This window comes from Diabrotica undecimpunctata, chromosome 1, assembly GCF_040954645.1.
Source record: "Diabrotica undecimpunctata isolate CICGRU chromosome 1, icDiaUnde3, whole genome shotgun sequence".
NCBI classification, from domain to species: domain Eukaryota; kingdom Metazoa; phylum Arthropoda; class Insecta; order Coleoptera; family Chrysomelidae; genus Diabrotica; species Diabrotica undecimpunctata.
Window position 1 is genome coordinate 25,024,617 of NC_092803.1, and position 16,391 is coordinate 25,041,007.

The 16,391-nt window shown below is 33.9% G+C and overlaps 2 protein-coding genes across 12 annotated transcripts in view; both read right to left on the reverse strand.

Annotated features, from left to right (window-relative positions):
* LOC140446660 (uncharacterized) overlaps positions 1-16,391 on the reverse strand; it is a 710,626-nt gene that overhangs the window by 120,261 nt on the left and 573,974 nt on the right. For all 11 annotated transcript variants that reach the window (XM_072539286.1, XM_072539281.1, XM_072539276.1 and 8 more), the window contains exon 2: positions 3,311-3,399. In XM_072539286.1, the coding sequence (XP_072395387.1) occupies positions 3,311-3,399 (89 nt within the window). The remainder of the gene's footprint in view (positions 1-3,310; positions 3,400-16,391) is intronic.
* The window catches only part of LOC140446703 (uncharacterized), a 135,038-nt gene that overhangs the window by 8,945 nt on the left and 109,702 nt on the right, over positions 1-16,391 (reverse strand). The window lies entirely within an intron of this gene.

Below are 16,391 nucleotides of genomic sequence, written 5' to 3' on the forward strand. Positions count from 1 at the left end.
CTTTATAATCCACAACGTCGCTGAGGCTGATCTCCTAAACTGCAAAGACAATGGGAATGTCCGTATGAAATTAAAAAAAAAATAAGTGACGTAATATACAGAATTAAGAAGTTGCCGAAAGCAACGTCTTGCACCTTATGCTGGCTCAAATAAAACAGAAGAAGCACGAACCCTTTAACATGAGATCAAAGATGACCGGCGACCAAGCTTTAATGAATTTATGTCAAATTACGCAGAAAGGAAGAGTGCTAGGTTCGGCGAACAGAAGTTCAACAGGATCTTTTTAGTGTTCCGCATAGCATCCCTCTAGCTCACTATGTTTTCAAAGATCTTGAGATGACTAAAGTAATCTCGTCCGTATTCTATAAGAACTTCGGTTGTTTGGACGAGTTAAAAAATTAGCAGCCTAAGGTTGGAAGAGTATTGAGATTAGAAGATAGTCCTCGATCTTTGCTGTATATGGTGATCAGGAAGTCGTATACAGACAAGGCAAGCTACGAGGATATATGGCGTGCTCGAACTAATTTGAAGAAAATCGTGTGCAATCATGACATCAAGAATTTGGCCTTAACCAAGATAGGCCATGCACTAGAAAAACTGGATTTAAAGATTGTCAGAAGCATGCTTGAAGTGATCTTCCGAGAAACCGGCGTACGAATTACTATGTGTTGCATTAACCCGAAGAGATCGTGTCCTTCAAAAAACCGTTATTTTATCTTGAGGGGTTCATGCAGAGCTGGAGGGTCCTATAGAGTCCGCCATCCTGAATCTACATTATAGAGTTGCTGATCGGGACGCTCAGATCTAAGAGGGGAGCAGTGTAACGAACATGCCTTCGACGTAACCCATAATATAACGGTTGCATCTCGAGAACGATGATGTGTGTTATCGAAGGTTCCGGATGTATCGACCGGGTAAGAGATCGAGCCATCTAACAAGCGAAATAGAGGTGCACTATTCCAGATTATTCTAGTACATAATACCTTGTATATCTAAGCAGCGCTGTTATGAGTTAAAGGGGAGTTGATAAGATATTATCGTGCTGTAAACTTTTATATTTATTTACATTTATATACATTAGAACCGCTCGTTTTATTGAAACATGCTACAATATCAAGGTAGACAACCCGTTATACTTAGATGACACATCATACCAATTTGAAAATTTTTACATAAATATGTTAAAATTGGAGTTTACTCCATGTAATTATTTTACATAAACGATACATCATAGCTTCCCTAAATATCTTTCAGGAACAAAATACTGTAATTCGTGTTATAGACAGAGGCACAGTTTAAACTAAAAGTCCGTTATTCCTTCAGTCAGACATGTTTCGACCTACATTTGGGACCTATCAGTTAGTAGCAGATGAAAGACTGGCCTAGAGTCAAAAAGACCAAATTTTCCTCTTCATGGAGTAGACAAGCTACGTAGAGTCATTTATCCTGGATTAAAGGAAATGGACACTATTAAATAAGGTCTTGCATGACAAAAAATAGATACCACTTTGAGGTATCTCTTTTCTATATTTACTCATGTCTTCTTTTTAGTAGTTATCAAACGACTAAATTAGCTTTACATGTTTTGTTCATGCCGAAATTCTTCATCTTATGACTTGAAATTAATTAACAGCCTCCTCTTTTTCTTCGTTAACTAATAATCAAAACAAATTTTCAAGTCATTGTAACTATTGTGCTATGTTTAGGTACTATGTATGCTAGTTTTTTCATATTTCTTCTATTATCTCATCCGTTATGATACTGCAGATAAATATGGAGCCTAGATTGATATTGTTATTAGTATTTTTTTTTTCTTCAAATTTTTGTTTGTGAACGGATCTTCGACACATTGTCTAAATATATTATTGTTTTTAAAACTTTATTAGACCGTGTTAAAATGATAATATTAATCTGTGTGTTTCTGTGAGATGGTGTAGCGGTTTAAATGCTTTTTACTTTTTATCATATCAAATAACAAAATTAATTTTGATATATTGAATTATTTTTTATCAAAAAGTCTTTCCTAAAACCATTATTTTTTATTTTTACCTAGGCTACAGAACTATTTCAAAATATTTATCAATTATTATTTTCTAACTATTCTAATGAATATTAATAATACGAAAAATACAAGGAAATATAAATTTTCAGTCCTTTTCGTCCTTTTTTCAAATAATACATCATATTTTTTCCGTGGTGAAAGTATCATTAATCTACAGGGCCAAGGAATTAGCAAGGGACAACGAGTAAATACGTGTTAAAAACAAGAAGATATCTGAAACGCAACTGAGTACTTATAATAAACTTTATGAAATGCTTGATGGAAAAATTCCAAGATATCAAATTAAAATCATTAACAATGAAAATATTCAAGATGGTAAATGTACAACTCTGAGAAAATTTAGGCTTGTAGTTCAGATGTTCCAGAAGTAAAACTATTTCTTTCATAGTTATGAAATAAACAAAACCGACCAATAAAGGGCATGGCTGAAGCTAAGCTAACATTCAGCACCAAAGGATCTAGACAAGATGAACACATTTATAAAATTATTGTAATTACTGACATATTGTACCTCAATGCAACCTATGTCAAGTATATGGACATCCTTGTTAGGCATATGGTGAACATCCAGTGAAGTATAGAGGATATGTCGAACCAGATCAGATGAGACAAGGGAATTAAACCCCACGAGTTTGTGCAGTGAAGTGATATCACAAAAGAAGAGCATAGTAGTGTACACGTTAATCTAAAAGAAATACTGCTGACTAAGACTTAAGCTTAGAAAAAAATCGAATAGATTAAGTTACACATAAGTTACTCAATGTTTTATCAGTGAACATATAGAAGTTTATTTGGAAAGGAACATAATAAAAAAAAACTACAAGGCATGTATTTTTTTATTTGTTTAAGGTAATATGATGTAATTAATTGCTTGCAAGAGAAGTTAAGCGAAAATATGCTTTATCACTACTTTTATTATTTTTTTGTAAAGTTCGTATTTATTTACATACATACTTATATGACACCATCAACACGAGGAATAGTGTACAGGAGGAAAATTATAGACATTAAAGGAGAAGGCAAGGACATTTTTCTATAAAAAGATTGTTGTGTTATAATAAATATTTTGAAACATTAATTTTTATTTGTTGCAAAAATCTTCCCATCTGAAATATAGCGTGACCTTTATTTATAAAAACTATATTATCTAAGCATTTCTTTATGACGCTAAAAATTAAATTATGTTAGGTATATATTTCAGATCAGAGGAATATAATTTAACATTTATATAAATAAACTTATACTTACAGGTGGACCAGATTCCCCAGATTCTCCCTTTTTTCCCTTCCGTCCTCTTTTGCCGGGCACTCCAGGAGGTCCAGGTGGACCTGGTGGCCCTGAAAAGATAAAATGAAACTTATGTCGCTATTTCAAGAATGCATGTACATAATTCCCGTTTTATGTTAGTTATGGCAGTAACGCTATCACAATATCCAATACTGGATGTTAGAAGTACCTTTATTACATTGCACCATACTGATGCAATACCTTTATTGCATCAGCAGTTTACCTTTGGAAAACCATCAAGTACGTATAGAGAAATAGTGATATTCGAATTAAGCCAATATCTTTAATATGTCATTTGTTCAGCTCAAATGTGGTTTTATTTTTCTAGATATATAATTCACAGAATAAGATATGGTCATTATCTACAAAATACCCCATTTTTTGTTGAAAAACCATTATATCACAAAAAATTGTTGTTTGGGCTAAAATATGTCACACTTACTGTTACAAGATACATATTCAGGCAATTGTCTCTCGCCAGATAGTGTGTCGCGATTTTCGAGTAAAGAATTCAAGTTATTTCCTTTTCGATAAAATCTTAAATCATCGACATTAACTTTTTATTTCCTTTTAATTTATACCATATTGTGTTTAATATATTAGTATTAAGTTTTCTCTGAATTCTTTATATCCAATTTAAAATATTCTACAGTCCCATGGTCAGTCACAAAGCCTATAAATACAGAGTAAAATACTATGATTTAAGACAATATTTAAAAATATTCTGCATTAAACTAAAATTGTACAGAATATCAATAAAAATGTACAATTCCAAGTTGTTATACGGATAATTACAAGTAAAGCTTTGTCCATATACTAACAGATAGATATTCACTAACATATATACTATACCATATACTAACACATAGTTGTTGACACTATTGAGATTGTACTAGTTTGAAGTTTTGAACTAATTCGTCACTCTAACAAAACAACTATGTCTTCACACTTTGTATCCACATTCAAACATAAAGGGTACAATTACACATTCGTCGATAAACAGTTAAACTGATTTTTGTATGGCTAAAATAGTTAAACAGGGTACAGAATGGGCAACAAAGCCAAAAATATTCTATGCTACGCAGATGACGCAGTAATGGTATCAAATAATGGAGATGACCTACAACGAATGGTCCACGCTTTGGAAGCTAACGCAGAAAAATTTAACCTGAAAATATTAGCACTAAAAATAAAGTCCCCCGTTATTGATAGGGAGCCAGTGAGATGCAAAATTGTAATTAACGAAGAAATAGTAAAAACAGGTATCGAAATTAATTCAACTATCTGAGAACGTAAATATCGTTTTATGGCAACATCTCCGAAGACAACCGCATACAAGCTAATAGAGCAGCGTTTGTATCATGATGCCTACGAGACTTGTGTACGACCGATATTAACCTACTCGTATGCTATAGAAACAAGAACAGAAACAACAATTACAAAGAAAATCTTAAGAATCATAGATATGCAAACACTGAGGGCGACAGCAGGTAAAACTTTAAGAGATAGGATCCCCAATATACAAATCAGAGACATCTGTAAATCAGAGAGACTTGCTCAAATAGTAAGAAATGGAAAACTGGAAGGTAAAACACAAGGCATACCTCCTAAAAGATGGAGAGATAGCTGGCAGTCAACATAGCAAACACTGCTAAAGCATACCAGAAACAACAGATCTTAAGGCCTAACATACGAAAAGGAAGAAGAAGATTATCGGATTTAAGATTCAATTTGGACTATAACACAAGTTCTTCTTCTTCTTATTTTTATGTAGACATGTCTGTCTATTTTTCAGTGTGCCTCCAGCAGGTTGTCGTTCCATCGTTTTCGTGGTCTTCCTACTGATCGTCTTTCTATTGGGAAACCGTCTCTTGCCGAATTTACTACTCTATTTGTTGTCATTCGGCTTATATGACCATTCCATTCTACTCTTCTGTTTCTTACCCAGTTCATGATGTTCTCTACCTTGCATCTATGTCGTATATCTGTACATATAGCTCTGTCCCATGGCGTTTTACCATCAATTTTTCTAAGTGTTTTCATCTCTATTGTTTCTAACATCCTTTTTGTCCTATCTGTATCAGATCGTGTCTCTGCCGCGTATGTCATTATTGGTCTGATGACTGTTTTGTAAATTCTGCTTTTCGTTTCTTTCCCGATATTTTTATTTCTCCATATTGTTTTATTTACGCAGCCTGCGGCTCTGTTTGCTCTATTCAATTGATCTTCCACTTCAGTTTCAAGCTTTCCGTAGCTAGATTATGTGATGCCTAAAACACCATCACTTGTTTATTAATTATAATAGAAGTTATCTAAGTAAATTCATTCGCAAAGTTAGTCACTGCTTTATCGCAAACACCTATGTTATGACTGGAATTATCGATTCTAAAGTAGTTAGTTAATACATTTTGCGCGATTTTCATATACTTTAGAAGTTCTGAAATTACTTAAAACAGATAACACAGAGGCAAATAAGGTTTTGCTTTGAATGACTTCATTCAAAAGAAAAAAAGTTTATTTCATTGCCTCTTTTAATTATAATTTTTTTTAGAGGACGTTATAATATTTCTTGTATTAGTACCTTTTATTTCCTCTTTTATTTTTCTGTTTAATAAAAACATCTTATACCCACGTGTAATATTGTCTTCTTAGAAATAATCCCCGAAACACATTTTCCGCACTCAATAAATCTCGAACTTTTCCACTAATTCATTTACAGTTCATCTCGCAATCATCCCCTTGGAAGGAAATATGAACTTACGACCCTCTAACGACTTGAGATAGACACGTAAAGCAAATTGCTGCGACTGTTCTCGGCACAAAAGGCGAGAGGGACCGTTCTGCAAGTGAACAGAAGAAGAGCAAACACTCGAGGAAACGATGATGGTTGGTAATGCAACAAAACACTGGATGGGGCAATAATCGCGTTATGTAAATTCTCCGAGAGGGATAATCAGGGGTGAAAGTATCTTTTTCCTAATTTCAGATGGAGAAGTGCAAGGCAGGGGCGCACACTTTTTTGTCTTGCACAAAAAAAGGAAATTCATACGTGAGAGCTTTTATTTCGACGAACAGTATATAAAGAAATTTCTTTTTCTATTTATTGGCAGATATTTTTGATCCGATATTCAGGCTCCTTTCTCCACTGCCTTAAAGAAAGTATTATTTTACTGTTTTTTTATTTGGCACATAAAAAGTCTTCATGTATGTGTAATAATATTATGTATTTGTAACAATAGATAGGAATATTATATTCATAGTGCATTGTTACGGTTTGACTCAGTGTAAATTTCAAATGCAGAAACAAATGATCCATCAAAGCAGTGATTCATATTTTTATGAGTCACGATGCTCTAATTGCAGTTATGGCGTAACAATAATTTTAGAAGTCGAATTAACCACTTTGTCAATTCTCCGTTTTGCTTGTATTTATAAAAATAATTTTTTTTTCTATTTCGTTGCTGTTATTTCAAACTTCTTGGAAAGAATTCTTACTTTTTTCTGTATAAATCGCGTTTCTATTTCCTGTATCTTTTTCTCAATTATCTCCTTCTCTCTTCCTTCTTCCTTCTTCCTTCCTTCCTTCTCAAATCTCCTTTTTCTCTTTCTTTCCTGTCTGTACCATTTTTTCTTTTGTATTCCTTCTCTTATTGATAATTTCTTTGCATTCGTCGTCGAACAACCTTAGAATTATCGATACGAGAATAGATTGATATTAAACTAGCCTTTGATAGATGGCGGTACTTGATACCGAATTGGTTTCGGTGTTGACATTTGCCATTCATGACATGACGTCTATCAAAATTTTAAGTATTAAAAACAATTAGTATCGTTTTTACAGCCGTCAAAAGCTTTGACGGCTGTAAAAACCTGCCAAATTGCGTCGAAAACGCCCCGGTTTGGAACGCGAAAAAGTGCTCTTTCGCCAAGACAATGCATCGGCTCACCGATCGGCCGTCGCCGTGGCAAAATTACACCAATTGAGCTATGAATTTGTTGAGCACCCACCGTATTTCCCAGATCTTACCGCCAGAAATTTTTTTCCTGTTTTGAAACCTAAAAAAATGGCTCCGAGGACGCCGTTTCGCAACAAATGATGAAGTCGTCGCTGAAACTCCGGCCTATTTTGAAGAGCTCGAGCAAAAGTAGTATTTGGATGGGATAAAAAAATTGGAACATCGCCTTACTAAGTGTATCGAGCTAAAAGGGGACTATGTTGAGAAATAAATCGATTTAATTCCAAAAAACTGTTTTTTCTATCAAAGGCTAGTTTTATATCAATCCACCCTTGTACTCTTTGCAGGTTATGTTTTGCGATTTCATCTGCAAATTTACATTTTTGTTCGTTTAGCGGTTGTATATTTAAAGTAACACTAGGATTAAGCTGCTTTTTTTGTTCTTTCAAATATTTGGGCAAGTTTTGCGATTACCAGGAAATCTGCATCTGCGCCTCTATAAGATCTTGTACCTGTTTACCATCTTCTTATATTATTTTTTAATGACCACATGGTCTATATGATTGGTATTTTTACCATTTGGAGCTAGCCAGGAACTTTTATGTATGTCTTTATAAGAAACTCAAACAAATATTCCTTCTATTGTTGCTAAGTTTACTAGTATTTGTCCGTTATTATTGTTCATTTTGTGCTTGCTAAAACTGCATATTGTTTCTTATACATTTCTTCTTTTCCAACGTTTGCATTGAAATCTCTTATTGTTATCTTTATGTCTTGTTTTGGTAATGAGTTATAATAATTTTATGTTTTCATAAAAAGTCCCTTTTTCTTCGTGTTCTTTATCCCCGCTTAACGCATACGCAATAAATCCCTCTTCATTATTTCCCAAGAGAAATAATCAATGAATTTTTATGTATTAGTAGTAGATAAAGTATAATATTTAATTTTTTACTTTATTTAATGTGTTGCATATATTTTCATTTTATAAAAAGTTGCAGAATCAAAGCTCTATAATTATGCTCACCGAAATATATGGCTTGCCATGGATTTCAAAACTGTCAGTGACAGATGTAAATGTAGAGTCCCAGTTGTTTTGAGTCAAGTTTTAATTAAATTAAAAAAAAAATTATTAAACAATCGAATAAATCAGATATGGAATTTGATAATAATGCACCTGGGATTAAAAGTTGTGCAAATAATATATACCAGACCCCCTGTTGCAAAAATCGAGAAATAATATTATGAAAAGTTTTATGCGCTATTTAGAGATTAGCAACAAAAACGTGAAAAGATCTTTTCCGAAATTTTTTTAAGTAAATTTTTTGTAAAATGTAAAAAAATAATCATCAAACCTCTGGAAAATAAATTCAATCCTAAAAAAAAAACAATATGTACGATACAGCATATCGATATTGCAAGAAAAAATTAGAACTTTATTCCCAAATCAATTTAGCTAAGAAATTGGTCCTTACAGAAAAAAAATTAAGCATTTCTTAGAAACTGTCCCGGATGAGAAATAATAACACTAATTTTAATAAAATGTATTTACTTTCAGGTCGATCTTGTCACTGGTATTTTGAGTGTTCCAATGAACGGTTAGGTTAGGTTAGGTTAGGTTGACTATTGAAGATACTGCAATTGAAAGTGTTAATAACTATAAATACTTAGGAACATGGATAACATCAGATGTAGACCAAACCAAAGAAATTAAGACACGTATTGAAATAGCACGTGCATCATTCATTAAACTTAAAAAGTTTCTTTGTTGTCGGGGTAAAAGGTTAGAACTACGCCTGAGAATGCTTCGATGTTACGTGTTCTCTAGTCTTCTTTATGGCTTGGAAGCGTGGACACTAAAACAAGTCCATCTGAATAAGTTGACCGCCTTTGAATTTTGGTGTTACAGAAGAATCCAGGAATATCATGGATTCAAAGAATGTCAAACGTGGAAGTAACTAGAAGGATAGGAAATGAGGCGGAAATAATATTAACTATCAAAAGACGAAAACTTGAGTACCTAGGACATGCGATGAGAGGGCATAAATACGCATTATTACAACTTATTATGTAAGGCAAAATCCGAGGAAAGCGAAATGTGGGACGACGAAGAATATCCTGGCTTAAGAACTTAAGGGAATGGTTTGAATGCAGTAGTGCAGAACTTTTTAGAGCGGCAGTCAACAGAGTCCGTATAGTCATGATGATTTCCAACCTTCGATAGAAGATGGAACTTAAAGAAGAAGAATGAACGGTTGATTCTATAAAAGCTGAGTTTGCTCTTTACTGTTCTTTGCCAACTTTTAGACATCACCATTTCCTGATTCCTTATCTTATAATCTGCCATCCTTAGCAAGGTTACCTTGTTGTTTGTTAACAGTTTCTGAAAAATCATTATTATCTTCTTTTTTTTTTTTTTAAAAGCCCTTTCCGTTTCGGACGTTGACCACCATCAAGGCAATGTGAACGTTATTTACTGTGCTTCAGAATAACTTGGTTAATGTTGCTCCAAACCTCTTGCGTAAGTCATGAAATTCTTCTATCTGATCCTCTCTTGCCTTCAATATTTCCCTGGAGTATAACCTGGAGTAACCTATATTTTCCTTCATTTCTCATATGTGTAAAATATTGTAGTTGTCAACATTTTACTGTTATCAGCTGGTCAGGTTAACAATTCATTCGTCTGGGTACTTTTTCGTTAGTAACATTTGTGGCCCATGAAAGTTTCAGAACTTGTCGGTATGTCCACCTGTCGAATGCCTGTATTCTTCTCTCCGCAGCTTCCAAGCGCCTGGGTGTAATAGAACAGAGTAAATATAACATGAAGCATCATTCTTCATTCAATGTACATCTGAGATATGTGAACTTTCACACTCGTTTTAGAACCTGATCATGCTTTGTTTGTTCGAATTAGTTCTGACCATATTTTCGTCGTTTTAATGTTTAATTTCAGTCCGTATTCTTCACTTATCGATAAGGATGTACAAAAAAGGTGTCTTCTTCTTCTTCAGTGCCTTATCCGGTCCGGATGTTGGCGATCATCAAGGCTATCATGGTTTTGTTGACTGCTCTGCGAAACAGCTCCGCTGAGGTCATCCCAAACCATTGTCGGAGATTTTTCAACCACGAGATACGACGGCGTCCTGGTCCTCTTCTGCCAAATACTTTACCCTGCATAACAAGTTGAAGAATTCGATATTTTTCTTCGTTCCGCATCACGTGGCCGAGGTACTCAAAAAAGGTGTACATATGTGAAATTATTAATATACTTTCAGTGTATAAGGACTGAATTAAGTAGGGCTGGTTCAAAATAAATTAGGATAGGTAGTAAAGGGTTATACAGATAATAGCAAATCGAGTTTATAAAAGTCCTACCAATACTGCTGCTACACACACACACTCGCGATATTTATAGGCTTTTACTTGCGGTTGTTTTTCGTACGGGGAGAGCTGTCTTTACCGGATTCTCAACACGTGTCTCGCGGAACTAATGCTAAAATCAACAGACAGAGCAATTTGCGTTTGTTGTTTCTACGATTGAAAGGAAAAATCTTACTATCAGAGAGAGAGAGAGAGAGAGAGAGAGAGAGAGAGAGGGAATGTCTGTTACTAGCGGCAGTCAACAGTCGAGAGAGAGAACGTCTGTTGCTAGTGAGAGTCAACAGTCAAGAGAGTACTTCTGTTGCTGGTCGCAGTCAACAGTCAAGAGAAAGAGAGAGAGTCGTTTTCGTTTGCTATTTTAAAACTGTCTGTCTTTTTAAAGGAGTCGGGTAGAAATGAGAGTAGGAAGGGTTAAAGTAGGGTAATAATTTTAAAATTGAGGTAGAGAATGATAGAAATTAATACATGACATGACTTTTCACATGTGAAAAATTGAACAAAGGAATTGTAAACCTTCCAGGCTGTCCGCTAATAATATGGACCATTCGCATCTCTGATATTGTTAATGGATTTACCATTCACTTTAATTCGCTCTGTGTTTAGCGTCTCTCTAAAAATCTGCTGTGAGTATAAATTGAACAACAATGTTCTTTCAGGATTTGAATAAAACTGGTATAGTGTTTATCCAATCGGTCTTTCGCCTTTTGTGTCCAATATAAATTGATTATTATTCTTATATCCTTCCTGCGCTTCTCATGGTGTGAACCATATTTTCATTATTGCACATGTTGATATCTTTGAGTAGTCCAGAAAACAAATATACCCGTGACAATTAACTTCCCTACATCTCTGAATCATCACCTGTAAACACATTATATTAGTATCTAATAATTATATTTCTTCCCACGCTCACTATTATCTTACTTATCTATTATCGTCCTTTCTTGTTCATCATTGTTCTTGTTATAAATCATCATTTATCCTGTGTTTTACTCTATATGATAGTGCCATTTTTTCAAAACTTTGCTTTTTTGTTCATTCTGCATAACCGACTTATCACTTACTTGTTTTGTTCCATTCTTCTACGTCTTCTGTTAGTGCCATCATTCATTTTTCTTTGTTAAGTCCTTGGTTTCACTATCAAAACCTGATAGATTCTCGGTCGTCTCCGCCAATGATTTGTGGGGCGGGCGGTACAGTATTTAACCGGAGTCATCGGTAAATTAGATGTGAATAATTCAGTTCTGGAAAATGAGTTGTGTATATCTCTTTGTAGGTGCACCATTCGGGACGAGAAGGGGGCGTTTTTTGAAATTATTCGTCCAAATCAGTTCGGTAAATAGACCCTGTTGAGGGGTCGCAGTACAAAGTGGCGATTTTTAACTACGGGGTTGCTTGTAGGGTTGTTAAGTGTTTTATTTATTGCCGGCTTTTGTGTCGTTGCGGATTTGGTGAATGGGTTTCGGCGGAAATATCCCTGTGGGGTCTTTAATTGGCTTTTGATTAAGAGTTACAATAGACTAACTAACTATTGTGTACTTATTTCCACCGTATATTTATTTGTATCACTAGATAGTTAAAAATTTTGATTAGGAACCTAGATATGTATTTTCCTTCCAAATCGTTTTAAAGAGTATAAAGTAGTTGTTAGCATAAGTTGTAGTTAGAAATCTTCGCTAAAAATCGTGAAAGATAAAATTAAAATGACTCAGAAATAACATTTATCTTACAAATAATTTTTATCGTCCTAAAAGCCCTCCAACAAGTCGACTTCGCCCAATCCAGGCAGCATCCGGTCTGGATTTGGTATTTTTGCTCAGATCCAAGAGCGTAATTTGTTTTTCTTGGAAACTTTTCTAATAAACTTCAAAACTCATTAGAGGTTTGCCATAGGCGCTTGTTGCTGAACTTTTCCGACTTTTAAACGGACTCATTGATATTCCAAAGACGTCGTTAGTGTACAGAGGCGCCAAAATCTATTGTTCCCTCGGAATCAATCTGGAAATTCGGTGTTTAAAAACCAGTTAGAAGTTTCTAATTTAATATCGACGACAAAGTTGGCTTTGCGGGTAATTCTTGAGGTCGGTATTGACATAAGAGATGATTTAAGATAATAAATGTGTTGTTTGTTTTCCCCTGTATCATGGTTAGTATAATTATTATAAAAGGATGTTACTAATACATCTGTTATTCAAAGTTAAAATAAAAAAAATTAAAAATGAATATTAAATCGAAATAAAGTAGAAAAATCAGTTCATGATACAGTCTGTTCGCTCAGCTTGGGAATATTTTGACATATTCATTATTGAAACAATACAACACAAAAATGTCTACCTTTCAGTACTGCAAATTACTGTTGGAGACTTGTTTTATAAGATAAATGACAACAGAGCTGGATAATTACCTGTGAAAAAAAAGGTAGAATATAAATAATGTGATACAGGAAAATTAATTATGATCTTAAAAATCTTCAAAAGATCAGAAACTAATTATAGCACATAGCATCGAAGCAAAGATTAAAATCATGAATGTGTTGCTTGTGTGAGTCCATTTCAAAAGGTGAAAGAAATAATAAGTTAGACTTACTCACAATCAATTTAATTTAACTAATCGGACGACCGGTTTCGCTTTCTATAATATGCAAAGCATCTTCAGGTCACGATACAAAGTTAAAATGCTGAAAACAATAATCCCATATTAGGGTGTTGTCTAACAAAGATAAAAAACATAGGTAGGTGATATAAATTATATAAATTACAGTAATTATGCCAATATTACATGTCTGTGGTTTTATAAATGAATAAAAATAATAATAATAAAATGTTTAAGCAGACAAGGTAAGACCCACAAATTGGTAACATCGTCTATTAAACTGTAATGAATCAATAAATAAATAAACCACTAAATAAACATTACTTACATGCCGGTACTCTATTAATTGATGGTTGAAAGAGTACCGGCATGTAAGTAATGTTTATTTAGTGGTTTATTTATTTATTGATTCATTACAGTTTAATAGACGATGTTACCAATTTGTGGGTCTTACCTTGTCTGCTTAAACATTTTATTATTATTATTTTTATTCATTTATAAAACCACAGACATGTAATATTGGCATAATTACTGTAATTTATATAATTTATATCACCTACCTATGTTTTTTATCTTTGTTAGACAACACCCTAATATGGGATTATTGTTTTCAGCATTTTAACTTTGTATCGTGACCTGAAGATGCTTTGCATATTATAGAAAGCGAAACCGGTCGTCCGATTAGTTAAATTAAATTGATTGTGAGTAAGTCTAACTTATTATTTCTTTCACCTTTCAAAGATTAAAACTTCTTCTTCTTCTTTTTATGTAGACATGACTGTGTCTGTTTTTCCTTCAGTGCCTCCAGTAATTTGTCCTCCCATTGTTTTCGTGACCTTCCTACTCATCGTCTTCCTATTGCGTCTCTGGCCGTCTTCACGTTAATCGTTTCATTCTATTCTTCTATTTCTTACCCAGTTTTCTATTTCATGTCTGCTGTTTCTAACATCTTTTTGGTCATCTCTGTGCCACGTCGTGTTTCTGCCGCGTATGTCATTATTGGTCTGATGACTGTTTTGTAAATTCTTCTTTTCATTTGTTTCCCGATATTTTTAGTTCTCCATATTATTTCATTCAGACAGCCTGTGGCTCTGTTTACTCTATTCACTTGATCTTCCACTTCAGTTTCGAGCTTTCCGTAGCTAGATAATGTGATGGCTAGATATTTAAACTCCATCACTTGTTCTATTATCTGACCTTCCAGCTTCATTTTCATATTCATAAGTTTGCTGTTTTAACCATGCATTTTGTCTTTTTTGGTAAAATTAACATGTTTTATTAAATTGGTGCAGCACACGTTGTAAATCATCTTCACTTTGAGAGAGTAGTATTGCGTCCTCTGCATAGCAGATTATTTTAAGTTGTTTTTCTCACATTTGGTATCCTTTTTTAGTTCTTACTTTTATTAATATTACATCCATAATCAGGTTGAATAATAAAGGACTTGGGGAATCTCCCTGTCTTATCCCATTGCCAGCTTCAATAGGGTCAGTTAGTTCTTCGTCTACTTTTACTTCTATTGTGTTGTTTTGTTAGATATTTTTGATCGTTTTAATTATTCTTCGAGGTATCTCTCTTGCGTAAAATAAGTGGATAACGTCCTTTAATTTGAGCCGGTCAAATACCTTCTTAAGGTCCACGAAACATAGATATGCCGATATACATATATTTGTTGTATTCTAATGATTTCTTTTGCACTTGCTTCATTATAAATACGGCGTCGGTGTATGATCTTCTCGACCTAAAATCTTGTTCATCCGATTTGTCTCCCTTTTTGAAGAGAGTTATTAAGATGCTTGAGATCAAGGCTTAGAATTCCTCATTCTTGAGGAATTCTGTTTTATTCTGAATTATTTTTTTGGATTAGTTTTAATAGTTGTTTGGTCAGGTCTGGTCCTCTGTACTTAAGGGAATTCGTTCGGTATTCTGTACACTCCTTGTGATTTTCTATTTTTTAATTTCCTTAATGCTTCCTTTACCTCTTCCTCCTCAATATTTATTTCTTTATTTGTCGTCACCTCGGGTGTTGGTGGTTTATTATAGTCAACTTTAGCAAATAGGGATCGAAAGTAGTCTACCCATGCTTTCTTCTGAATGTGTTTTGTTTTTATTAGTTCGTTTATTTCTTTTCTTTGTCCTCTGATTACTCTCCATATTTCTTTTTGTGTTCCGCAGAAGTCGTGTTCCATCTGTTTTGAGAAATTTTGCCAGTGTTCCCTTTTTATTTGTCTAACTAAAGTATTCGTTTCATTTTTGATTCGTTTATAGTGGTTGTATGCCTGTTGTGGTTGTTGTGTTCTGTATTGTAAAAAGGCTTCCTTCTTTTCTTCACATTTTGTCTTGACTTCCTGTCTAAACCATGGTTTTTTCTTTTTTGATATGTTAGTGTTCGTTACATTCCTCTCTTCAAGTGATTTTCCTAGCTTTGCTTGATGTTATCGGTTTCTAATATTTCATTCCCAGGGATCTTCTTTGACATTCTTTTTCTATATAAGTATTCCGTGGATACCGTATTTAGTCCTTCGACTTTGATTTTTGTTTGTGTTGCCGCCGCTCTCTTGGGTGTGGAGTATTTCACGATGATTCTTATTTCACATAATACTAGGCTATATTTGCTACCTACATCTGTTGAAATGAGACATCTTACGTCGATTATTTTCAATGGATATCTCTGTTGGTTTTAACATAGTCTATCATAGATCTTTGTCCACGGGTGTTAAACAATGTATATTTGTGTTGGTCTTTGTGGTCAAAAAATTTGTTGTTTATTCTAAGCTCGTTATTCGTGCAAAAATTTATAATCAGTTCTCCCATATCTTTTCGTTTTTAACAACCTTTTTAACTAATTAAAACTTGCCTGGAAATATTTTCGTTGGTTAATTAGTCAGCAGAAAAAGTTTTCCTAATCCATTATATCAATCCACCACCCTAATAGTTCTCTCCCAATTGCTTTCATCTTCCTCTATTGTACCAATATAATTTAATTTTTGTCCACCACTGCTATGTCATCTATTTATCTATTTTGTGGTCTCCCTGTACTTCTTTTTGCCTCTCTTCCGTAACCAACGACAACGTAACCAATGGGGCGATGCCCTAAGTTACAAACGCAGTGCTAC